Below are 24,986 nucleotides of genomic sequence, written 5' to 3'. Positions count from 1 at the left end.
ATAGTCAGGGTTGAAGTTCCAGATAGCACAGAACTTTTGAGCTCACTTATTGCATCCATGCCACTTCCATTGACCTCTATGGGAATTGTGTGCCTGCAACAGACAATAACGGGACCCCCATAGTTCTAATTTCCAGGTTCCCATGCTAAACACTAGACCATGCCATCTCCTGCAGAGGTTGCAAAGAATAGCTCCTGTACTACAGTCTGTCCAGAGGAACAATAACTGATGCCAAGCAGGCACTCGCCAGCACTGATTTTAAATGATAGAAAATGAGTAGAGTGTGCCAAGCAAACAAATTTAACTTGCAGCTGTTCAGAAAATATAGACACGTGGTCATAAATCTAGAGCTTTTGCAAATACTTCTGACGCTAGTATGGCATAGCTATTACCTTGTATCCATCTATTTGCTTGTGTGCAAGCAATATTTTTACTGTATAAGCTTGAAAGTGCTATTTTAAACAAACGTTGGAGTGTGTTGAGGATCCCTCAAGTGCACTCTTTGATCCTCAGGCTAAATATTAATTTAACATGAAGGGTAATGGTCAAGTAGCTTCTGTAATGGTTCTGTGGCACCCCCATGAGACAGCATAGAGTGCCTGAGAGACAGGCACAGTGGTTGCTGGCTAAGACCATCTTAATACTATTTTTGCTAGCTTGGCCAGGTGGACACCATTCCTTCCTAGAGCTGATGCCAATGGACCACCAGGCTCCCTTTTTGTGACTTGGATAATACTGTGCAGGACACATGGAGTCTAGGCACAGTGCCTTCCAAAAGAGGACTGCCGAGTGAGTGAACAGCTCATGTCACTGGTTCCCTCCCACCTCACCCTTTCTTTCTGCCTTATTTGGGAGCTCCAGCCATTGGTCCTACACATGCATAGAAACTATGTAGCAGAAATAAATTTATCCATCCCCATACCAGCCTTTGCACCTATGGATTATAAAAAAACTTACTGCAAGGACCAACCTGGCCAGTTGGCATCATTAAGCTCTTTTAATCCCTGTACAGATACCCATGTGCACCCATCAAATTTGAGCTAGCAACTATACACACAGGATTTGTAGGTCCTTGTGCAAATTGGTGGGAAAAGGGTGAGTGTAGCAAACAGGAGCCCAGATACAGGATCTGACCCTGCTTCTACTGAAAGCGGTCCTTCAAATTCTACTAGCTTCAGCGGGAAGACAATCAAACCCAACACTGGCAATACAATCTTGGTTCAGAAGTCCTTGTTTTTGTTCATAGGCACGGCTAGTTACTGAAGATGGAAGCAGAAAGGAAAAACTCGCCAACACTGAGTAAAAGCAAACAGCCTGTGAAAACAGAATGGGGGTCTCAGAGTGTTGTATTTACTTACTTTCAAGGGGACCTTAACAGTGTGATAGATGAACACTTTTCTAGAGCATTAAGCAATGCCAAGAACCCACAAGATCTGAGCACAAAGCACAAGAGTGAGGATGTTATCCTGAAGAATGGTGAGCAGTTTTCCATGAGTGTGTTTTTCAATGCAATGCTGCTGTTTAACTCACTAGAGAGCTATGCTGGGACATTTAGACGCAGAGGACCAAATTATCACATTTAATTCTGATCAAGAGTGAAATCATTCTTTCAAAGACCTGATCTTGTACCTAGGATTTCATGGGTAAGCCATTGGGTCCAACTGCGTGGATCCTCAGTAAATCTCTGCATGGGCCCAAGTGCAGGATCGGGGCCCTACCTTATGAAGAAGGTCTCCAATGTATTACATCATTTCATATATATATTTTTTTAAATTAAACTGGAGAGCGTTTGTCTTGCCATGACACAAGAAGCTCCAGCCCTCCACCCAAATTTCAGCCCTGTCTGCAGGGAAACCTCCTCTGATTGGCTACTCTTCCCCAGAAGGTGGGCAGGTAGGGAAGGTAGTTAATCAGGGCTGCTGCAGGATTTAAGACAAAAAATTTCAGACATTGAGGAACCCGATGCCACCCACCCCTCAGGAAAAATGCCTGAGATGTTTCATATTCACAGTTAGAGGTGGTCGTGACTTTCTAGGTTAGTCTATTTTAGTGTAGATTTGTTTTTTAAAACTAGTATTGTAGTAAATAAGCCAATTATTGTAAGTTTCCTTTTATGTAATCTGGATGAAATTTTGCAGCCCTTACTTAGATAGAATTTCTATAAAAGTCCATTGGAATTTGTCTTGGAAAAGTAAATAAAGACTTCAATAACGCTTCAAACACTTTTCTTTAAAACTAGATAGCCACATGCCTCCCCATCAGTGGAATTTCTCTTCTCATTGGACCAAGTCATATCAATCATCTCCTGCTACAAACCTATCAAATTCTGATCTGAATTTGTTGGCTGCTGCTACAGACCACCATCAGGCATCAGTTCTGCGGAATCCTCCTATTCAGCCTGCAGATTTGTGGCACTTCCCTTCGATAGCTAATCCAAGTCTTACTGATTCAGGATATCCTCGTTCCTTGCCTGACCCTCCTATGGTGCAGGGACCAATGTCTGATGGGAAATATGGTTCTCTTCTTGATTTTCTGCAACAGGAAAGGTGCCCAGCATCTAGCCAGGAATCTACCGTGAAGCAAAGCTCTAGCTCAGCCTGTATTACTGGATCAGCTAGGTTACAAAATATGAGTCAAAGTTTAACTCCCGGGGGAGGTAAGAAAATATTTACTATTCCTTTTACTGTGCTTTGCCCTTGTAAATGAAAAATAAAAATCTATGCCTGAAGGTGGTAAAAGCAGACTCATTCAGTCTAGCTCAGGGGTGGGCAAGCTTTTTGGGCCGAGGGCCACATCTGGGTGGGGAAATTGTATGCAGGGCCGGGGCAGGGGGTTGGGGTGTGGTGTGCAGGAACGGGCTCAGGGCAAGGGATTGGGGCAGAGGAGGGCTGTGGGGTGTATGAGGGGGCTCAGAAGGGGTGCAGGATGAGGCAGGGGGCTCAGGGCAGGGAGTTGGGTGGCGGGATGCAGGAGGGGTTTGGGTTTGGCTCCGGCCCGGCCCCACTTACCTAAAGTGGCTCACACCAGGACCAGGGCAGGCTCCCTGCATGCCTGCCTTGGCCCCAAGCTGTGCCACTCCAGGAAGCAGCTGGCACCACGTCCCTGTGCGGCCCCTGGGGGAGAGGGGGCACAGGGCTCCATGCACTGCCCTTGCTATGCCTGCAGGTACCACTCCTGAAGCTCCCGTTGGCTGGGAACGGGGAACCACGGCCAATGGGAGCTGCAGGGGGCAGTAGAATCATAGAATATCAGGGTTGGAAGGGACCTCAGGAGATCATCTAGTCCAACCCCCTGCTCAAAGCAGGACCATTCCCCAACTCCCCAGATCCCTAAATGGCCCCCTCAAGGACTGAAGTCACAACCTGGGTTTAGCAGGCCAGTGCTCAAACCCCTGAGCTATCCCAGTACCTGGAGGCAAGGGCAATGCACGGAGCCCTCTGCCCCCCTCCACCCGGGGTCCCAGGGATGTGGTGCTGGTGTGGGGCCTGTGGCACCATAGGGGGCAGTCCCACAGGCCAGATACAAAGCCCTGAGAGGCCGGATCCAGCCCACGGGCGCTTGTTTGCCCACCCCTGGTCTAGCTTCCTTTTAATCCAGTTCATTCTGTAGCCTGATCAAATAACGAAACTATAAACCTTTCACCTTTGTCTATTAATAATCACATACTTACTTATTGATTTTCACAGGTTCTTTCAAAAAAGCGGGCTATACAGAAATTTCTCTCACAAAATTTCTCTCTTATTACAGGGCTGACTTGATTTGCAAGAGAGAGATACGTATTCAGTTGACCCTTTACATAGAAACTACATGTGTTTAGCACAATAAGCAATACACATTAATCAATATCACACCCCAATAATGTCCCTTTTATAGCAAGCTAAAATGATACAAGAGACAAGGTCATAAGTTAACAATTCAAAGCCCGTGGCTGAAAGTATTTTTAACGGAGCATCAATGAAACGTACTGTAGTACTTGGGAATTGTGTATTTGCTGCATAGTGTAGCACCATAATTGTTTCCTCGAAAGTTTCTTGCACAGCTCTTTCCCCTCTGTTATGTTGAGGAGATACCAAATATGTAAGTAAGCTATAATATATTCAGAACACACACAAATGATTGCGCGCCCCTACCTCTTACATATCACTTTTCACCAGTAGACCTCAAAGTGTGTAACAAACAGCTGGGTGTGTGCTGGGTGCTCAGAGTCTGGCTATAAATGGAGTGGAATGTTTAGATATTATTTGAGCAATCTGACACTTGTGATTTCAGTTACTGTATATGGGGTATAATTAATGCTTATACAGCACCCATTAAAAAAATGTCCATGTGCCTAACTTTTTTCCCTTCCCCAGTTTCTGATTGTTACAACAACAATTGGGGTAAAAGGCTGGTTCTTGAGCCATGCTTGTCTCCTAGCCAGACCCAGGAAATGGCACTAATATTCACTTCAAACACTACTGAATAAATATTTAACATGATGTTCAGTACACTCTATAGACAGGGTGTAATTCACACTATGGCTATAACCGTTCCTTGCTGAAAGGGGTTAAGTCCAGGGGTTAAGACACTAGGATTTAGAAGACCTGGGTTCAAGTCCCTGCTCTGCCACAGCCTTCCTGTGACACCTTGAACAAGTCACTTAGTCTCTCTGTTCCTATCTGTAAAATGGGGTTGATAGCACTGCTATGCTCCCAGAGCAGACATGAGGATAAAAATACATGAAAGACTGTGAGGCACTCCAATGCTATGGTGATGGGGGCCAGAGACGTACGACAGAACAGCTTCAGACAAACTCAGCCAACAGAGAAATCTGGTAGTTAGTTATTTGTAACATGGTTGCAACCATAGGTGATCCCATTCAGATAGGCACCAGTCACTGAACAAAAAGATGATCCCTGCCCTAAGGAGCTTAGTGACTAAAATTTACACCATTCAGGGACCCATGAGAGATGATTTTAGTCCATTTCCCTGGCGCCCACATCGCAAAATCAGCCACTGCAGTTGGGACTAATTGGCACCATTATGAGTCTGTCCCACCTAGGACTGAACAGACATGGACCCTAAAGTTCTCCCCTTAATGTCCCTCCGGGCTAGGTTGGACACACTGGTGGGGATGCTGGCACTGCTGCTACCTATGCCATCCCTGTTCTCTGGGTTAATACAGGACTCCTCCAGCCAGGGCTGTCAACCTGGCCCTTTCTCCCCATTAATTTCACAAGAAAATGGTTTTTAAAACTCCTTAAAAGAGACACTGTGGAACATGTAGCACATCTAGCATGGGCCGGACAGCTGAATGTCCATAGCTGGAAGGGGCAATGATATATCAACATAGCAATTTAGAGTAGAAGGTGTTTTTAAAAATACCCAGCCATGAATATAAACAGGTGAACGCTCCGCCTCCCATTTGCCTGGACAGGCTGCCATCCCAGCTCTGCTAAGGGTTCCAGCATTGCTAAAGTTAGTGGAGCTGAAAAGGAGAAATGAGATTCTCAAGTCAGACTGCGGAGAGTCTTTGTTCTCAGACCGCAGATGGAACACGCAGTGTGGGTTTTTGCAACTGAGATTTTTTGCTTTAGGTCCATTAATAGACGGATTTAGCTTTGTGTTTACATTGCACGTGTCTTTCCTAGATTTCTCCTTGCAGGGTGTAATGTTTGCCATTGTTAATATTTGCAAATACGAAGTGATGTTCTTACTACATTAAAGATGTGCTCTGGACCTATGGAATTCTAATTAAGGCCTGGCAGTGTGGGTCTGGGTATTAAAGCCTATGGAACTCACTCTTGCACTAACAGGAAGCATTTCATGAAGTCTGGGTGAGCAAGCATAGGACCAGGACAGAGAAGCAATACTGCTAACACCAGAGCTGGTTGAAACTTTAAAAATCAAAAGGTCAGGGGAAAAACTGTTGGGGCGGGGGGAAAAGGTTGCTATTTTCCAACTACTGCCTTCCCTTTGACGATCTCACAAGGCTTTAATATGTTTGAAAAGCTCTAACAGCGCTGTGAAGTACACCACTGTGCAGATGGGCAATCTGCAGCACAGAAAAATGAAGTTACTTGCTCAAGTTCACACAGTGAGTCATTACAGCTCTGGGATGTGTGCAGCTCCTCCCCTGGCAGTCTATAATCAGGCCACAAGAATTCTTACTTCTAGTTCTTGGCTCTAACTGAGAGAGGATACTTCTCAATGCACTAGGGATGTTTTTCTAGAACTGCTAATGTTTACATTTATAAAAGCACATAATGCCATGCAATGGTCCTGCAACACCTGTGCCAAAAGCTGGGTTGCAAAAGCACAATGTTTCGTGTACGCACTACTGCCTGTGTGTTCTACTTTTAGTGTTGTGTCACTCCAGCTTATGACATTTTTTCCCCTTAAAATTAAGAAAGGAAAGCCAGCTCCTATCAAAGCCCAGGAAACCCCAGCATCAGTCTTGCCAGTTCAGGTAGGTAATGGAACCAGCAGTTCTTGCATGAATAAATCTTGACTCAAAAATATATTTGTCTTGACTTCTCACAAAGCTAAAGCTTAATTTTCTCTCTTGCTTTTGGACTTTGTTTTAGAATTATTTTTTTTTAAACGAATACACAATGCTCTGCTTCACTTACATTCGTGGGGGGGGGGGGAGGAGAAGGCATGGGGAGAACATGTAAATGATGGAGCCTTTTACATCTCTGTTTATTGGCAAGTCTCCCCTCCCCTCCAACCGAGTTTCTATAATAGTGTCCCCTGCTAATTACCTGTAAGTGTTCATCTAGTGTATTGACCACATTTCATACTCTCAGAAGGATACAAAAGATGAGACCCTGGGCCTGATTCTGATCTCTCTTACCCTGGTATAAGTTGAGCATAGGTGCTAGAACTAGGGGTGCTACCGCACCCCTTGGCTTGAAGAAGTTTCTACCATATCCAGGGTTTACAGTTTGGTTCAATGGCTCTCAGCCCCCCCCCCCACACACACACACACTATACAAATTGTGCCAGCACCCCTGAAATCAAGTGCAATCCCACTGAAGTCAGTGGAGTTACACCACTGTAAATGAACTTAGAATGAGCCCCTGTAATCTTCAACAAGGTATAGTTCCAGGTGTTACATGCTTCTAAGAATAGTCATGTTTCTTTGCGGAGATGGTGGTTTTGCTATGCTAGTCAGGACACCTCATATCTGTGTTTCTCAACTGTCTACCTCTTGGGCAGATTTACTCTCATCCTACACAACTCTAGTGCTAGCTCATTTCTTTAGCAGAGATATTAGAAACACCAGACCCTACAGCAGCGGTGACAGACAATGCTAGTGCTAGCAGAGCAATAATCCCCAGATCCTTCAGGCTTCCATTATTGTTGCCTGTGTCTCACCTTAGCTCTTTGTCCCACATTTGGGAGGTTGTTCTGGTCACATGGCTTCTTTATACTTTCAGTGATGTGATTTATCTCGGAACTAAAATAGTCCCAATGAAATGACCGCCAGGTGCCAAAAAATAAAATTTCTTTAAAACATTGTAAGGATTCATGTATGTTCATGCTGTACTAGACACTGACTACTTTTATATTGCTGTATTTTTCAGGTGTCCAGTCTCACGATAGAAGACGAGACTTACACTTTTAGCCAATGGACGTTTCTGCTTTATGCCTGGAGAGTTCTTTTCATGAACTTTTATAATTTGCAGTTGTGAATCAGGAGGAAATAGACCACAGCTATTCTGTGCTTTTTCACCAGCCAGTTGCATGTCTACACATGCTAATATGCTATTTTGTAAATGAGAGTGATTTACATCTAAGTAAATAACTTCCAGCCTATGTGATTCTACCATAGTAATTTGCCTTGTATAAATGAAATATATTTGACTAGAGAAGAGTTCCCCTTGGGCCCTCTAAGGACTCCTAGCACTTTAAAATCCCCCTACACCCATTTGTTTACCATCATTTGGAAAGAATAACCATCTATTGGCATTATGGAGGGATGCATTCAATGCCACAAGCTTTCATGTCCTCACACTGGCAAGTTCCCTGACTTGGCAGCTGGATTTGAACTTGTTTAAAATAGCTCAAGTGAGTCTGCTTACAAGGGGACTGAAAATAAGAAACAAGTCAACATAACCAAGTTCATTTCTTCCCATTCCCCCCTTTGTCTTCAGAGATTTGGAAAAATTAGGGACCCAGTACTTGGATTCATACTTTCAATTCCCATTGGCATCCATTGGAGACTCAAGGCAATGCAGGGTCAGTGGGTTATGTAGGGTCACATGCCCCCCAAAATTTACTGCTTAGTTGTTACTGAGCATGCTCAGCAACACTGCTGAAGCCAGCTGCCCTCACTGTACCTCCCTCCCCACCATCAGCAAGGATGGGTCATTTCTGAGGCTATATATGTCCCTTAGGGACCAATTCGCTCCTTGGATATGCATGTGCAGCTCCTTTGGGCTTCAGTGAAGTAGCATTAGCGGATCTGGTAGGAAATTTGGGTTTTTATTGGGCAAGATGAAAGTGTTCCACAGCGGTAGAAGTTAGAGCTGGGGAGGACCTATTAAGTCATTGGCCTAGTCTTCTTGTTGATATTGACTTGTATCCTCCAGCACTTTATGTGGTTTAATTTTAAAGCAACTTAAGTAATTAATTATTGCTGGGCAGGTGGCAGCACATGGAAATCCTCTGACTCTTTTCACAAGCATGTCCTGTCCATTAATTCTCCCCCTCCCACTCTCCTGTGCTGCCTGCCCAGAAGACATACACATCTGCTACAATTACTGCATGGAAAAATCTCACTGGAGCAGTGTTCAAGTTCATATGTGTGACTACTGCAGTATCTCATGGCAGAAATACTGTGCAGGAGCTCTTTCTACCCTCACTAATGTAGGGCAACGGGTAGTGCTTTCTACTGTCCTCTGAAAGTATTCAGAAAGTAAAGATCCTGAGTATCTTCTAATGTGTGTATTTTCCTAATTAGAGTCACATCACTAATTTCTCTCATTCAAAAGGTAACTATCTTGAGCTGAATAAGATCAGAGGACAAGGGATTAAAGGATTCAAAAGTTAGGTTGGCAAAGAGACATGACCCAATACACAAGGCTCCTTGAACACTCCCATTGGTGAGTGGTTCTCCTCATCAATAATTCCTATTTGCTTCAATGGGGCTACTTGTGAGCAACTACTCAGTAGCAGGAATAGGGAGGTCCTTTGCTCTGGCCCACTTGAGACTGAGGGGCTTCTTAACTTATAAATTTTGGGCATTTCCCCCCATCCCTTCTCCCATATCTATTCTCTGCATTGAAAGATAACCCATTTAATACACCAGAGGGATACTTCTTTCATGTGCCATCTCTACATAACCTATAAGGAAGTTTTACACTTAGAAATCTAGAGTTTGCAACTGATAGGTCAGATCCTCAGCTAGTATAAATATGCCTAACTCAATTTACACTCTATGACAATCTGGGCCAAGGTCTTTAAGGCCTGGTCTACACACAGTCATACCCATTTAACTAAGGGTATGTCTACACTATGAAATTAGGGTCAAATTTATAGAAGTCTGTTTTGTAGAAAGCATTTTTATACAGTCAATTGTGTGTCCCCCCACACAAATGCTCTAAGTGCATGTAGTCGGGGGAGTGTGTCCACAGTACCGAGGCAAGCATTGACTTCCAGAGCGTTACACGGTGGGTAGCTATCCCACAGTTCCTGCAGTCTCTGCCACCCATTTGAATTCTGGGTAGAAATCCCAGTGCCTGATGGGGCTAAAACATTGTCGCGAGTGGTTCTGGGTACATATCGTCAGGCCCCCCCTTCCCTCCCTCCCTCCGTGAAAGCAATGGCAGACAATTGTTTTATGCCTTTTTTCTTGAGTTACCTGTGCAGACGCCATACCATGGCAAGCATAGAGCCCGCTCAGCTCACTGTCACCGTATGTCTCCTGGGTGCTGGCAGACGTGGTACTGCATTGCTACACAGCAACAGTTTATTGCCTTTTGGCAGCAGACAGTGCAGTATGACTGGTAGCCGTCATTGACGTAGTCCAGGGTGCTCTTTTAACCGACCTTGCTGAAGTCAGGAGCACGTGGGCAAACATGGGAGTGATTTAGCCAAGTCATTTCCCTTTTAAGTTTTGTCTCATGGTGATTCAGTCCTACCGGCAGTGCACTGTCTTTTCATCTGCAGCCAGGAGAAGATGATGGCCAGCAGTCATACTGCACCGTCTTCTGCCCAGCACCCAGGAGATGACAATGGCTAGCGGTCATACTGCACAGTCTGCTGCCAGCAAGATGTATAAAGATAGATGAAGTGGATCAAAACAAGAAATAGACCAGATTTGTTTTGTATTCATTTTCTCCTCTCTCCCTCTGTGAAATCAACAGCCTGCTAAACCCAGTTTTGAGTTCTATCCTTGAGGTTTTGAGTTCTATCCTTAAGGGGGCCCGTCTGTTTCTCACAAAGCCACCCCCTTTATTGATTTTAATTCCCTGTAAGCCATGTCATCAGTCGCTCCTCCCTCCGTCAGAGCAACGGCAGACAATCGTTCCGCACCTTTTTTCTGTGCAGACGCCATACCACGGAGCCCACTCAGATCACTTTGGCAATTAAGAGCACATTAAACACCACACGCATTATCCAGCAGCATATGCAGCACCAGAACCTGACAAAGCGAAACCAGGCGAGTAGATGATGTCAGCATGGTGACGAGAGTGATGAGGACATGGACACAGACTTCTCATAAAGTACAGGCCCCTGCAATGTGCACATCATGGTGTCAGTTGGACAGATTCATGCCATGGAACACCGATTCCGGGCCCAGGAAACAAGCACAGACTGGTGGGACCGCATAGTGTTGTGGGTTTGGGATGATTCCCAGTGGCTGCAAAACTTTCACATGCGTAAGGGCACTTTCATGGAACTTTGTGACTTGCTTTCCCCTGCCCTGAAGCGCAAGAATACCAAGAGGAGAGCAGCCCTCACAGTTGAGAAGCGAGTGGCGATAGCCCTGTGGAAGCTTGCAACGCCAGACAGCTACTGGTCGGCCGGGAATCAGTTTGGAGTAGGCAAATTGACTGTGGGGGCTGCTGTGATGCAAGTAGCCAAACGCTATCACTGAGCTGCTAATATCAAGGGTAGTGAGTCTGGGAAATGCGCAGGTCCTGGTGGATGGCTTTGCTGCAATAGGATTCCCTAACTGTGGTGGGGCCATAGACAGAACCCATATCCCTATCTTGGGACCGGAGCACCAAGCCGGCGAGTACATAAACAGAAACGGATACTTTTCAGTGGTGCTGCAAGCACTGGTGGATCACAAGGGACATTTCACCAACATCAATGTGGGATGGCCAGGAAAGGTACATGACCCTTGCATCTTCAGGAACTCTGATCTGTTTCAACAGCTGCAGCACAGGACTTACTTTCCAGACCAGAAAACTGTTGGGGATGTTGAAATGCCTATAGTTATCCTTGGGGACCCAGCCTACCCCTTAATGCCATGGCTCATGAAGCCGTACACAGGCAGCCTGGACAGTTGTCAGGAGCTGTTCAACTATAGGCTGAGCAAGTGCAGGATGGTGGTAGAATGTGCATTTGGACGTTTAAAAGCATGCTGGTGCAGTTTACTGACTCGCTTAGACCTCAGCGAAACCAATATTCCCACTGTTATTATTGCTTGCTGTGTGCTCCACAATATCTGTGAGAGTGAGGGGGACACTTTTATAGCAGGGTGGGAGGTTGAGGCAAATCGCCTGGCTGCTGGTTACAGACAGCCAGACACCAGGGTGGTTAGAAGAGCACAGAAGGGCGCGGTGCGCATCAGAGAAGCTTTGAAAGCCAGTTTCATGACTGGCCAGGCTATGGTGTGAAAGTTCTGTTTGTTTCTCCTTGATGAAACCCCCCCACCCCCCCCTCGGTTCACTCTACTTCCCTGTAAGCTAACCACCCTCCCCTCCTCCCTTCGATCACCACTTGCAGAGGCAATAAAGTCATTGTTGCTTCACATTCATGCATTCTTTATTCATTCATCACACAAATAGGGGGATAACTACCAAGGTAGCCCAGGAGGGGTGGTGGAGGACAGAAGCACCAGTAGGGGTGGTGGAGGAAGGAAGGACAAGGCCACACAGCACTTTAAAACTTATTGAAAGCCAGACTTCTGTTGCTTGGGCAATCCTCTGGGGTGGAGTGGCTGGATGCCCCCCCACCATGTTCTTGGGCATCTGGGTGAGGAGGCTATGGAACTTAGGGAGGAGGGCGGTTGGTTACACAGGGGCTGTAGGGGCAGTCTGTGTTCCAGCTGCCTTTCCTGAAGCTCAACCATAGGCTGGAGCATATTAGTTTGATCCTCCAGCAGCCTCAGCATTGAATCCTGCCTCCTCTCATCATGCTGCCGCCACCTTTCAGCTTCAGCCCTGTCTTCAGCCCGTCACTTACTCTCTTCAGCCCGCCACCTCTCCTCCCGGTCATTTTGCACTTTCCTGCACTCTGACATTGTCTGCCTCCACGCATTTGTCTGTGCTCTGACAGTGCAGGAGGACAGCATGAGCTCAGAGAACATTTCATTGCGAGTGTGCTTTTTTCGCCTTCTAATCTTCGCTAGCCTCTGGGAAGGAGAAGATCCTGTGATCCTTGAAACACATGCAGCTGGTGGAGAAGAAAAGGACAGTGGTATTTAAAAAGACATTTTATAGAACAATGAGTACACTCTTTCACGGTAAACCTTGCTGTTAACATTACATACACAGCACATGTGCTTTCGTTCCAAAGTCACATTTTGCCTCCCCCCAGCGCGTGGCTAACAGCGGGGAACATTTCTGTTCAACTACAGGCAAACAGTGTAGCAGGAATGGGCACCTCTGAATGTCCCCTTCAGAAAAGCACCCTATTTCAACCAGGTGACCATGAATGATATCACTCTCTTGAAGATAACCGAGAGAGATAAAGAACGGATGTTGTTTGAACGCCAGCAAACATACACTGCAATGCTTTATTCGATAATGATTCCTGAGTATGTGCTACTGGCCTGGAGTGGTAAAGTGTCCTACTGTGGTAGATGGAATAAGGCTGCCCTCCCCAGAAACCTTTTGCAAAGGCTTTGGGAGTACATCCAGGAGAGCCATGAATGCCAGGGCAAATTAATCATTAAACATGCTTGCTTTTAAACCATGTATAGTATTTTAAAAGGTACACTCACCAGAGGTCCCTTCTCCTCCTGGCAGGTCTGGGAGGCAGCCTTGGGTGGGTTCGGGGGGTACTGGCTCCAGGTCCAGGGTGAGAAACAGTTCCTGGCTGTCGGGAAAACTGGTTTCTCTGCTTACTTGCTGTGAGCAATCATCATCATCTTCCTTGTCGCCAAAACCTGCTTCTGTGTTGCCTCCCTCTCCATTGAAGGAGTCAAACACGGCTGGGGTAGTGGTGGCTGAACCCCCTAAAATGGCATGCAGCCCATCATGGAAGCGGCATGTTTTGGGCTCTGTCCCAGAGCGGCCGTTTGCCTCTCTGGTTTTCTGATAGGCTTGCCTCAGCTCCTTAAGTTTCATGCAGCACTACTTCAGGTCCCTGTTATGGCCTCTGTCCTTCATGCCCTGGGAGATTTTGACAAATGTTTTCGCATTTTGAAAACTGCAACAGAGTTCTGATAGCATGGATTCCTCTCCCCATACAGCGATCAGATCCCGTACCTCCCGTTCGGTCCATGCTGGAGCTCTTTTGAGATTCTGGGACGCCATCATGGTCACCTCTGCTGATGAGCTCTGTGCTCACTTGCAGCTTGCCATGCTGGCCAAACAGGAAATTGAAATTCAAAAGTTCGCAGGTCTTTTCCTGTCTACCTGGCCAGTGCATCTGGGTTGACAGTGCTGCCCAGAGCGGTCACAATGGAGCACTCTGGGATAGCTCCCAGAGGCCAATACCATCTAATTGTGTCCACAGTACCCCAAATTTGACCCGGCAAGGCCGATTTCAGCGCTAATCCCCTTGTTGGGGGTGGAGTAAGGAAATAAATTTTAAGAGCCCTTTAAGTCGAGAAAAAGGCTTTATCGTGTGGACGGGTGCAGGGTTAAATTGACTTAATGCTGCTAAATTTGACCTCAACTCCTAGTGTAGACCAAGGCGAAAAAGTGTTATTATATATTGATTTAGTTGAATGTAACACACACACACACGTTCACTGTTCAGTCCTGGGTTGTAGCTGATTAGCTTGCACTGCTAAGTTTACAGGTCTGAGCTAAAGATCAGTGACCAGTTTTAAACCTGTAAGAATCTATACACAAAAGCTACACCAGCTTACCTGGATTTGTTATACCAATGCCACTGCTGTGCAAAGACAAAACACTGAAAATTAACACTTCATATTTAGTCAGAATGGTTTTTCTTCTCCTGATCCAGCATTAGGCATAGCTTTCCAGTAAGTTTCTTCTTTGATATTGCTACTCTGGCCACTCCAGCTCACATTGAATGAAAAGACTCATTGCATGTTTTAAGGCTATAATAAGCTACTCTGACTTCCTATCTAACAGGCCATAAAATTCTATCCAGTAATTCCTGCAGCAAACCGGATAGCTTCTGGTAGTAACTTAGATGAAGTTACAACTTTGAAATTGCAAGTGTAATATCATCCTTTTTTGAAAGGAATAGTTAAAATGATTTTCCTTTAAAACACTGAAGATATGAGATTACAAAATTGAATGTCAAGATTGAAAATTGTAGAAATATAAAAGGGTTATTTTGCCACTGTCCAGCTTTTTATTGGTCACCAAAATGACTTTTAAGGTGTATATCTTTTACTGGGATGACATGAGGCATACACCCCCGCTATTATACACACACACACACCCCTCCCCCCATATTATACACCCTCAACATGCCACTCAGGAAGGATATTTTAAACATACTATGAGCAGTGCTCTGCTACATTAGATGGATTTAGAAAGGGAAGTGAAGAGAGTACCAATAGCTATGTGAAAACACAGAGGGATTTAGGCAGAAAGCAAATTTCCAGGAAACTGGGATTTTCTCTTTACTTGTATGTACAAGAATTCTGAGCACCTGTATTTATATCAGTAATGGGTAAGGACTGGTTCCTCTAGGACAGTGATCTCCAACCTTTTTAAGCACAAGATCACCTTTTGAATTTAAGTGCAACCCAGGATCTACCTCAAAGAAAATGTAGAAACAGTAATCACACAAACCCCCTTGCCCTGCCCACCTCTTCCCCCAGGGCCACAACCTTGGCCCGCCCCTTCTCTGAAGCGCCACACCACTCACTCCACCCCCCCCCCCCTTGCTCGCTTTCCCTCACCCTCACTCACTTTTGCTGGGCTGAGACAGGGTGTTGGGGTGTGGGGTCTGGGCTAGGGCTGAGAGTTTGGAGTGTGGGAGGGGCTCCAGGCTGAGCCTGGGGCAGATGTGTAGGAGGGGGCTCAGGGTGCAGCCTCTGGGAGGGAGCTCAGGGCTGGAGCAGGAGGTTGGGGTGTAGGATGGGGTGCTGGCTTCAGGAGGGGGCTCAGGCAGTGGGTTGGGGTGCAGGGTATGGGCTCTGGGAGGGGGTTTCGGTGCAGGTAGGGGTGCAGACTCCAGCTGGGTGCCGCTTACCTGAGGTGGCAGCGGCACAGCGGGGCTAAGGCAGGCTTCCTTGTGTGCCCTGTCCCCATGCCACTCCCTGTTTGGCTGCAAAAGGGTTAGCAACCATATCATGATTGACTGGCCGATCACGGAGCCTGTGAGAGTGGATCTCATTCTCAGTGATCTACCAGTAAGTGACCATTGCTCTAGGAGGAGGAATTTCTTCCTTTGGCCAGCAGGGAGTGGTCAATACTCCTCCAGATTTGCCCCCATGTTAGCTGGGGGTAGCATGGTTAGTTTTACTTTTCCTCTAAACAATGTTAGAGGCACAAGATGGGTGAGACACTATTGTTTATTGGACCATCTTCTGTTGGTGAAAGAAGCTTTTGAGTTACACAGAGCACTTCCCCAGGTCTGGGAAAGGTACTCAGTGTCAGCTAAACACAACAGATAGCTTAGCATAAGTAGTTACCACAGAGTATGGGAACCATTCAAAGTGAAGTGGCCCATTGAACACCCCTGTAATCTGACAAACCGACAGAAGTTGGTCCAATAAAGGATATTACCTCCCACACCTTGCCTCTCTAATATCCTGGGACCCACATGGCTACAACATCTCTGCATTCCAACAATCTTGGTGGTTGAGCGCATTTTTTGCTGCTGCTTTTGACTTTCCATCCACAATTGTATTTCTGATTATGCTGACGTACTATTCCCTCTGGAGAGGATGTCTTCATTCCCATGCTCTACATATTCTCTTCCTAACAAAAACTTGGCAAAATATTATATTGCATTCTGTAACTACCATCTGGTGCATCCCACATTTCTGTTCAGTTTCAGCTCCAAATGATTAATCACTATGGTGATGAGTACTGAGACATGTCCACTCCTATCTAATAATGGACAGCAACCAATGACTTCTGATTTTCTTAAATACTAGTGCAACCTCTCTATTTCCTCTGCAGAAACTGTTCGGTGGGAGTGAGAAGGGGAAGAAGGGTCAGAAATGGAAATGCTCTCAGGCATTAAAGTCACAGGTAACATCTTGATCAGCACAATCTCAGTAGCAACCTCCCATTTACTGGGGAAGTGACTTTTCCAAGTCAGAATATGCACAAAAACACTGACCCAGTCAGCAAAGCATTATGGAAGACATGACATATTGATAGAAAGACAAGGTGGTTGTCACATACCACTCCACATGAGGTATCATTAAAGTCTGGTCTACACTACAATGTTGCTCCTGCTAATGTAAGTTGCCCATTACACCGTCTTAACTCCACCACCATGAGAGGCATAGCGCTTAGGTCAATGTAGTTAGGTGGACACTGTGTTGCTTACATCAGACTGTCAGCCCCTGGCAACGGGGCTCTGGCTGTCGGTCCACCCCCCACACTGACAGATAAATCAGTGAAAGTTCTCCTGGGAGAGGGGGAGGATGTGCACTGCCAACAGAAGGAGCATAGTGTGGTCATGTAAAACCGATGCTGTGACAATACGTTGACATAACGTCGACATAATTTTGTAGTCAAGACCTGCCCTTTATAATTACAATTCATAATCAATGGGGATCATATCCTGAAAGATTTCTTTCATGAACCTCCACTTTTGGCCTTCAAACAACTCCCAACCTCTCCAAGCACCATCAGAAACAAGCTCCCCACAGACCAGGGCCCACCAATTCAAAGAGGCACGAGACCAGTGGTCTCCAACCTTTTTAGCCCCAGATCACTTTTTGAATCTAAGGGCAACGCAGGATCTACCCCACCCCTTCCCCAAAGCCCTGCTCCTTCCCCAAAGCCCCGCCTCACTCACTCAATCCCCCCCCCATTGCTTGCTCTCCCCCACCCTCACTCATTTTCACCAGGCTGGGGCAGGGGGTCGGGAGGGGGTGTGGGCTCTGGGCTGGGGCCAAGGGGTTTGCAGTGTAGAGGGGGCTCTGAGCTGAGCCTGGAGCAGGGGGTTGGGGAGGGGGGGAGGGGTGCAACATCTAGGAGGGAGTTTGGGTGCAGGAGGGGGCTCCAGACTGGGCACAGTGTTGGGGTGCAGGAGGGGGTACAGGGTGCTGACTCTGGGAGGGGATCAGGGCTGGGGGTGCAGGAGGGAGTTTGGGGTGCAAGAGGGGACAACATGCTCCTGCAGGCCCTGGGTGGGGAGCACGTGGCTCTGCACATTGCCCTTCTCTGGGAGCACCAATCCTGCAGCTCTCCTGGCTAATGGGAGCTGTGGGGGTGGTGCTTGCAGGCAGGAGCAGCATGCAGAGGGAGATACCTGCAGCCGGACCCCCCCCCATCTCCAGGGCCATGCTGGCTGCTTCTGGGAGTGACGTGGAGCTGGGGTAGGCAGGGAGTCTGCCTTAGCAGCAGCCACACTGCACCACCAGAGATCGTGATTGACTGGGAGATCCTCTAGGATCGACCAGTTGGTGACCACTGCACTAGACCTTGCCATAACAGACGCAAAACCTGCAGACATATCTCCAGGGCTATGATGATCAATACACCTTTCTACCCTGCAACACACCTTTCAAGATCCATGGGTCCTACTCATGCCTATCATATGTGATGTACCTCATCCAGTGCATCAAATGCCCCGAAAATTAGGTAGAAGAAATGAGAATCATTATGCTCCCACATGAACCACTCACAGAAAAGTGATAAGACAAAATTACCATATCACCCATGGGCAAACACTTTTTACAAGACAAATCACTCCATATCTGACCTCTGTCCTTGTCCTCAAAGAAACCTTCCAAAGATGATCCTAGGAGCTTAATTCATAACTTTGATAGACACTAAAAATCATTGACTTAGTAATGACACTGGATCAATGGCTCATTACAACAATTTGTAACCTGCCTTTGTCTTATGACTGCAGAGGTGTTAGCTGCCTACTTTACCTTGAATGGTCTCTTGCATTGCAACATGTGTTAACTCCTGGTGTCAGAGTAGCAGCTGTGTTAGTCTCTAAGATGCCACAAGTACTCCTTTTCTTTTTGCGCATACAAACACATTTATTTGAGCATAAGCTTTTGTGAGCTACAGCTCACTTCATCGGACATTAACTCCTGGTGGTTAACATTCTGTTTCACCTCGCATTTAGCTATGAGACCAAGTACCTTTCCCAGAGCTGAAGAACTTTGTGTGGCTCAAAAGCTTGTCTCTCTCACCACAGAAGTTAGTCCAATGAGAGATATTACCTCAGCCACCTTGTCTTTCTAATATCCTGGGATCAGTACAGATACAACTACACTGCAATCCACATCGTTAGGTTTTCAGGCTCCTGTGAACTATCCCAGAAAGAAAATCCCTACACTCAGTCTTTGGGGAAAGAAGGGAACTTGTAGTGATCTAAAATACCAGTTTGCTGAGTATTTGTGTTTATCAATTTACAAACTCTACATGATGAGGATCAGTGAAGATCAGATGAAGGCTCTCCATATTTATAATTGCAAGAATTTATAACAAGTCCAAAGGCTCATGACAAAGTATTCCAGACAAGTCCTTACACACTGTGGCAAAGCTATCTGCTCTGCCAGCTCTATTAGAAGGCATCAAGTTGAAGAGTTATGTTAAATTAATCACACTTGTTTCATATGTAATCCTGGTGATTGCTGTATAAGAAGCTACAATACACTCTTGCCAAATGATCAAATTAAAAGACTATATTACCAAAAAGTCTGAAATTCTCTTTTGCTTGTTTATATTTGTAGACAGGCAGGCAGACTTCTGACTCCTTCATGGGTGAGATGACCATGTTCCAACCTCTGCTGTTGTGATGTGATAATTTTCCTGGGTGGCTGGAAACTGGTTTGATACTCCACCCTGTCTTCTAATCACTTGTTAACAGTGTTAAAAATAGTCTCCTGCTGTAGTTGCAGATAGAGATTCTCATTACTAGCAAAACAAGCTGAAAGCTTAAGGGGGAGGGGAATATGCTATTGGGTAAATGTGTCCCATTACAGCAAAAAGCAACCAACTTTGACAGTGGGCTGTATTGGCAAATTTATTGCCTCTTACCACCACATACTGCCTATTTTTTAAAATTAGGGCACAGTTAGTCCCATGCTGAAATTTACGTTTCAATCGTTTCTTTCATATAGACTAGCATTTGTTTTAATTTTGGCTCAAAGCCTCTTATGCTGTGGAACACACTTGACAAAGTGAGCGCTCACAGAATTATAGCCTGTTATACTGCTAATTCACTCATGCAGCAGGACACGGCCTAATTCTGCTCTTCCACCAGTGTAAATCAGGAGTAGTTCCACTGAAAGCAATGGAGGAACAGCAGTGTAAAACAGAGGCAAACAGATCAGAAGCAGCAGGAGCAACAAGTAGCTTTCAGATCAGTGATGTCTAGAGGCACCACTAGATGGCACAGAAACCTAGCAAAGAGAGAGCGAGAGCTTTTGATCACAGTTTTGCTAAAACCAATATGCATCTGCTTTGTTGACATGTTCCTAATGCGCTGAAGCCAACAAAAATAATGCAATTTTAAGAGGAACAAACGGGGTGCTTGTGAGTTCAGATACAGTGTACTTTGCCACAAATGCATCCGATGAAGTGAGCTGTAGCTCACGAAAGCTTATGCTCAAATACATTTGTTAGTCTTTAAGATGCCACAAGTACTCCTTTTCTTTTTGCGAAATTCTAGGTCCATCCATCCAAGTACTTATGTTTCTCACCCTATCATAGCATCTGAGTTCCTCAATCTTTAGCTTAACCCCCTGTGAGGTACAGGAGTCCTATCATTCTGCTTTTGCGGATGGTGAATGGACCCCTCCCCAACCCCCCATCTCCCAAGTCAAAGACAAGTGTTCTAACCACTGGACCAAAGAAAGTCTAGAACCAGGCCCCTTTGATAAAGTATCTCAAGCTGGGCACCCAAAGTCATTTGGTGCTTTGGAAACACTAAGGGTTTGATAGTCCAGATTAGCTATTGCACACAAACTCCCCACATGGACATTCATTGTACACTGACTGCCTTCATCCAGTTTGGCTTAATCCACTTCCAAAGTGGATTACAGTAAACCACAGTGTGAAAAGAAATGACCACACAGGGAGTTAGTGCAGGATAGCTGCTACTCCTTAAAAACTCTCACACCCTTATTTCTCAATAGCTTCCCTGTGCAGACAAGGCCTTAGCCTGAGTGCCCAGCAGGTGGTTCCAGCGATGTCAAGTTGCACTCATTTACCGAACAGTTTTGCCAGCATTAGTTCCCAGCATCTCTTATTTCACTGTGCTGCTCTAACATACGTGGCACGGGATGCGGCTTGGAGTAAGGTTTGTTCCCTCCTACACCCCTATGCAGGTCCAGGGACAAGTTAGCGCCTAGTAACAGATAGGCGTTACTGCTTTTCTCTCCTATTGAGATTGAGGAGTTGACCCAGCTACGGGTGAGGGTAAGACCCAGCTGGATCCTAGTCCTGCCCATCCATTACCAATGGAATCGTTAGCTAGGCTCCAAGAGCACAAACTTTATCTTGAGATGTACACCTTAGATTGCACCCTATTTATAGGTATGAGATTTTTTTTTTATTAGCTCATCACCTTAGCTATAGGACCCTAGGCTGAGCTTATGAGGCTGGCTGTTTAGAAATTCATCATTTACACAAGCCACTCAAGGCTTGGTCTACACTTAAAGCTTATATTGGCATAGCTATGTCAGTCAGGAGTGTGGTTTTAACAGTCCTGACTAACACCACTATGCTGACAACAGCCCCAGAGTCCTTGCAGCCATGCTGACAGAGAAGTGCTTTTGTCGGCATGAACATCATCATTCTGGTGGTGGTATTTCTTCACTGGTAGAAAAACTCCTTCTGTCAGTGTAAACTGCATCTATGCCAGGGGATTGTGGCGATTTACCTATACCAACAGAGGCTGTGTAGCATAGACACAACCCAAATCTGCTTTAGCATCAGAGTCAATAAAGATGGACACTCCTGACTAAAAGTTTAGTCACTTTTCAGAGTATAACAGTCAAAGTTATCCATAATAAATGACACATGGTGGGCGAGGTCATTTATTTTATTGTACTAACTTCTGCTGGTGAAACAGAGAAGCTTTTAAAGCACCAATAGAATTTGGTCCAATAAAAGATCTCACGCACCTTGTCTTGAATATTCTAGGATCAACATGGCTACACCACCAGTGCAAACCCATAATCAATGCCATAAATGACTGCACAGTGCTTTGAGAATAAGTGGTATATTATTGCTGAGTATTATTATTTCTAAGATTAACCCCTCCCCCCCAAGAACGCCTGCTTTTTTTTAAATTAAAGAAAGTTAACTAAAAAGGAAGCTGTGGATTTACCATAGATTTTAAATAACTTTATGTAACCTGTTAAAGAGGCACATTCCCATTAACCTTTCCCTTATTTGAGTGTGGGGTATCAGATTTAAATGTGGATTACTACTCCTGTCATAAATATAAAGGGAAGGGTAAACACCTTTAAAATCCCTCCTGGGCAGAGGAAAAACCCTTTCACCTGTAAAGGGTTAAGAAGCTAGGATAACCTCACTGGCACCTGACCAAAATGACCAATGAGGAGACAAGGTACTTTCAAAAGCTGGGGGGAGAGAAAAACAAAGCCTCTCTCTCTCTCTGTCTGGGTGATGCTTTTGCCAGGGACAGAACAGGAATGGAGTCTTAGAACTTAGTAAGTAATCTAGCTAGATATGCGTTAGATTCCAATTCCTTTAAATGGCTGAGAAAATTAAGCTGTGCTGAATGGAATGTAGATTCCTGTTTGTCTCTTTTTGTAACTTAAGGTTTTGCCTAGAGGGAGTCTCTAGGTTTTGAATCTGATTACCCTGTAAGGTATTTACCATCCTGATTTTACAGGAGTGATTCTTTTTACTTTTTCTTCTATTAAAATTTTTAAGAATCTGATTGCTTTTTTCATTGTTCTTAAGATCCAAGGGCTTGGGTCTGTGTTCACCTATGCAAATTGGTGAGGATTTTTAATTAAACCTTCCCCAGGAAAAGGGTGTAAGATTTGGGAGGAAAGACATTTCCAAACAGGCTCTTTCCCAATTATATTCCTGTTAGACGTTTGGTGGTGGCAGTGAAAGTCCAAGGGCAAAAGGTAAAATAGTTTGTACCTTGGGGAAGTTTTAACCTAAGCTGGTAAAAATAAGCTTAGGGGGTTTTTATGCAGGTCCCCACATCTGTACCCTAGCATTCAAAGTGGGGAAGAAACCGTGACAACTCCCATTGGTTGTCAGGGTTGAACATGCAACCCACGAAGAACAGACAACTTTTAGCTAAAAAAGGAAATATTTTGTAAAGAGGGATTGTTTAAGCCAGGCAGTAGGCTTGGCCTAACTAAAAAAAAATCAGCTAGGAAACAAATTAAGTTATTCCTATAATGCTCCTCTGTTTAACAAAATTCAATGTTTTAAAAAGGAACAGCCCCCTTTTTATAAATACCCCATTTTTATGCACCAGTAATTTGAATATCCTTTATATCTGTCTGTAAATGACAACTCATCCACACAGCTATTTTAAATAGAAATTTACAATGGCCCAGGCTCTTTACAAAGCCAGCTATTGGATACATGCGATCTGCAGATTCTACTATCCTTCAGAGTGAGTTAGTTCTTTACTTTGCAGGAAGTCCCACTGAGGAAGACGATCAGGCCTTGGAAATAGCCAGTACCGCATACCACCACTTCTATAGAGGTTTTTAATGGAGAATAAGATAAGTGTCTAGCTCTCATGGTTGTGAAGAAAACCTCAAATGTGTGACCCGAGTATAAACAGATGCAGGGACATCTCAGAGTCTGCAGAGAGAAAAAAAAATCACTCCGAAAGGTGTAAATGGCCCTGTTCATTTCACTGAGGGCCTACCAGATGCCTATATTGCATAAGCCTGGGCTCTGACTCAGGTTTGAGCCCAAATCTCCCTTCTGTCCACACACAAATCAGGCTGACTCACATCAGCAAATGCTCAGGACATGGGTCCTAGGACCCTGCTAAGGGAAGGGTCAGAGCTCACGTCCCTCTGTGACTCAGGTCTCAGCCCTGTCATTTTGCAGCAGGGACACAGGTCAAGCAGCAGACTTGAGTCAGGTCTGTGTAGTGCAGCATGGATGACTAGCATGGCTGAGAGACACAGGTTTACATTGCCGTGTGGATGCTCAAGTGAGGGCTTGGAAACATCACATCCACAAGCCTAGGTCCCGTAGACCTTGGCTTAGTGTGCAGTGTAGACACCCTCATTGAGTAGGGGGTAATTTGAAATGTTAGCATTGTTAACTATTTCATTCCCTGGGATGGGTCTATACCTAAACTTAGGTCAACCTAATTACATAGCTCAGGGCTGTGAAAAATTTCACATCCTGTGTGATATAGGTTGAGCCAAACCCCACTATAGATACAGCTGCTTGATGGAAGAAATCTATTGATTAGCTACCAACTCTCAAGCAGGTGGATTTACTACAACTATGGAAAAGCTAATTCTGTCACTGTACTAAGAGCCATGTACACCTTATACACAGCAGATTGCAGGTCAAGCTCTTGTACCAGATATGGACTACCAACAGAGCCTCTGGGTCAGGCAGATACACTGGAGCCGTGTCTGCCAGGAGATCCTTTAACGTACTGCTTGGAATGGCTGGCGTATGCAGTGTTGCTGCAGCCATGTCGGTCCCAGGACATTAGAAAGACAAGGTGGGAGAGGTAATAGTGGTTATGGGACCAACTTCTGTGGGGGGAGAGCTTAAGAAGATTTTGAGCTTAAGAGCAGCTCTGGGTGACTCAAAAGCTTCTCACCAAGAGAAGTTGGCCCAGTAAGCAATAGCTCCTCCACTGTGCGTCTCTAGGAATAGCAGTTGTTAGATTAAGTTGAATAGGTAATGTATGGCACCACCTAGTGGTTGAACAGTAAATACAGTTTAGCTGAGTCTACACTCCAGCTGTGCCATTCTAGCACTTGTGCCTTAAATCCAGTCTCATTTTGTTAGAAGTGGGTGGCACTGGGGAGATATCACCACTTATTCCCTCCTTTCCCCCACAGGCATGATCATTCCACACTGGAAATCTTAATGCAGGTTATATATAGTAAACTACATACTGCTATTTGGAGCTGAGTGTAAGCCACACTGCCAAATGGAAAAATTGAATTGTTGGAGGGAAGCTGGATGTACTAAATGTCTAAAGTGCTGCAATGGGGAGTTGTGTTTGAAAACTCACAGCTAAGAAAGGTGAGTGCATGAGAGAAAAATCTTATGAATGGTTATTTCTGAGTTAAGGGGATATTGGGATCAGACTAAGCCAAGCTACTCAAGCCTACCTGCATTTTCAGTACATCATAATTTCTATCTGTGTAACCAGGTACCTATATGACCACCTGTCACTAGTATCTGGCCAGATGACAGGCAGTTTTGCCAAATATTTGCAGAGGCCTTTGAACTGGATTGCCCCTTGATATAATGAGAGGGTACCTCTAA

General features: G+C 45.3%; 1 protein-coding gene and 1 long non-coding RNA gene across 7 annotated transcripts in view; one reads left to right on the top strand and one right to left on the bottom strand.

Annotated features, from left to right (window-relative positions):
- The window catches only part of VGLL1 (vestigial like family member 1), a 30,857-nt gene extending 6,146 nt beyond the window's left edge, over positions 1-24,711 (top strand). For 2 of the 6 annotated variants that reach the window (XM_048863942.2, XM_048863943.2), the window contains exons 2-5: positions 1,247-1,476; positions 2,240-2,656; positions 6,389-6,448; positions 7,569-7,800. In XM_048863942.2, coding sequence (XP_048719899.1) covers positions 1,266-1,476; positions 2,240-2,656; positions 6,389-6,448; positions 7,569-7,609 — 729 coding nt within the window. In that variant the 5' untranslated portion in view covers positions 1,247-1,265 and the 3' untranslated portion in view covers positions 7,610-7,800. Of the gene's footprint in view, positions 1-1,246; positions 1,477-2,239; positions 2,657-3,747; positions 6,449-7,568; positions 7,801-16,496; positions 16,739-24,553 lie in introns of those variants that run through there. The other 4 variants (XR_012670041.1, XR_007358421.2, XM_048863947.2 and 1 more) reach the window with 4 other exon arrangements.
- LOC125642484 (uncharacterized) lies at positions 11,965-19,499 on the bottom strand. The gene is made up of 3 exons (XR_007358422.2): positions 19,203-19,499; positions 13,163-13,746; positions 11,965-12,612 (listed from the first exon to the last, which is right to left on the bottom strand). It is a non-coding gene; the product is annotated as an uncharacterized LOC125642484 (long non-coding RNA).
- Positions 24,712-24,986: the final 275 nt, after the last annotated feature.

The sequence above is a fragment of the Caretta caretta genome, chromosome 9 (assembly GCF_965140235.1).
Source record: "Caretta caretta isolate rCarCar2 chromosome 9, rCarCar1.hap1, whole genome shotgun sequence".
NCBI lineage: Eukaryota > Metazoa > Chordata > Testudines > Cheloniidae > Caretta > Caretta caretta.
The sequence above is the reverse complement of the archived record's forward strand: the minus strand, read 5'-3'. Positions and strand labels throughout refer to the sequence as shown.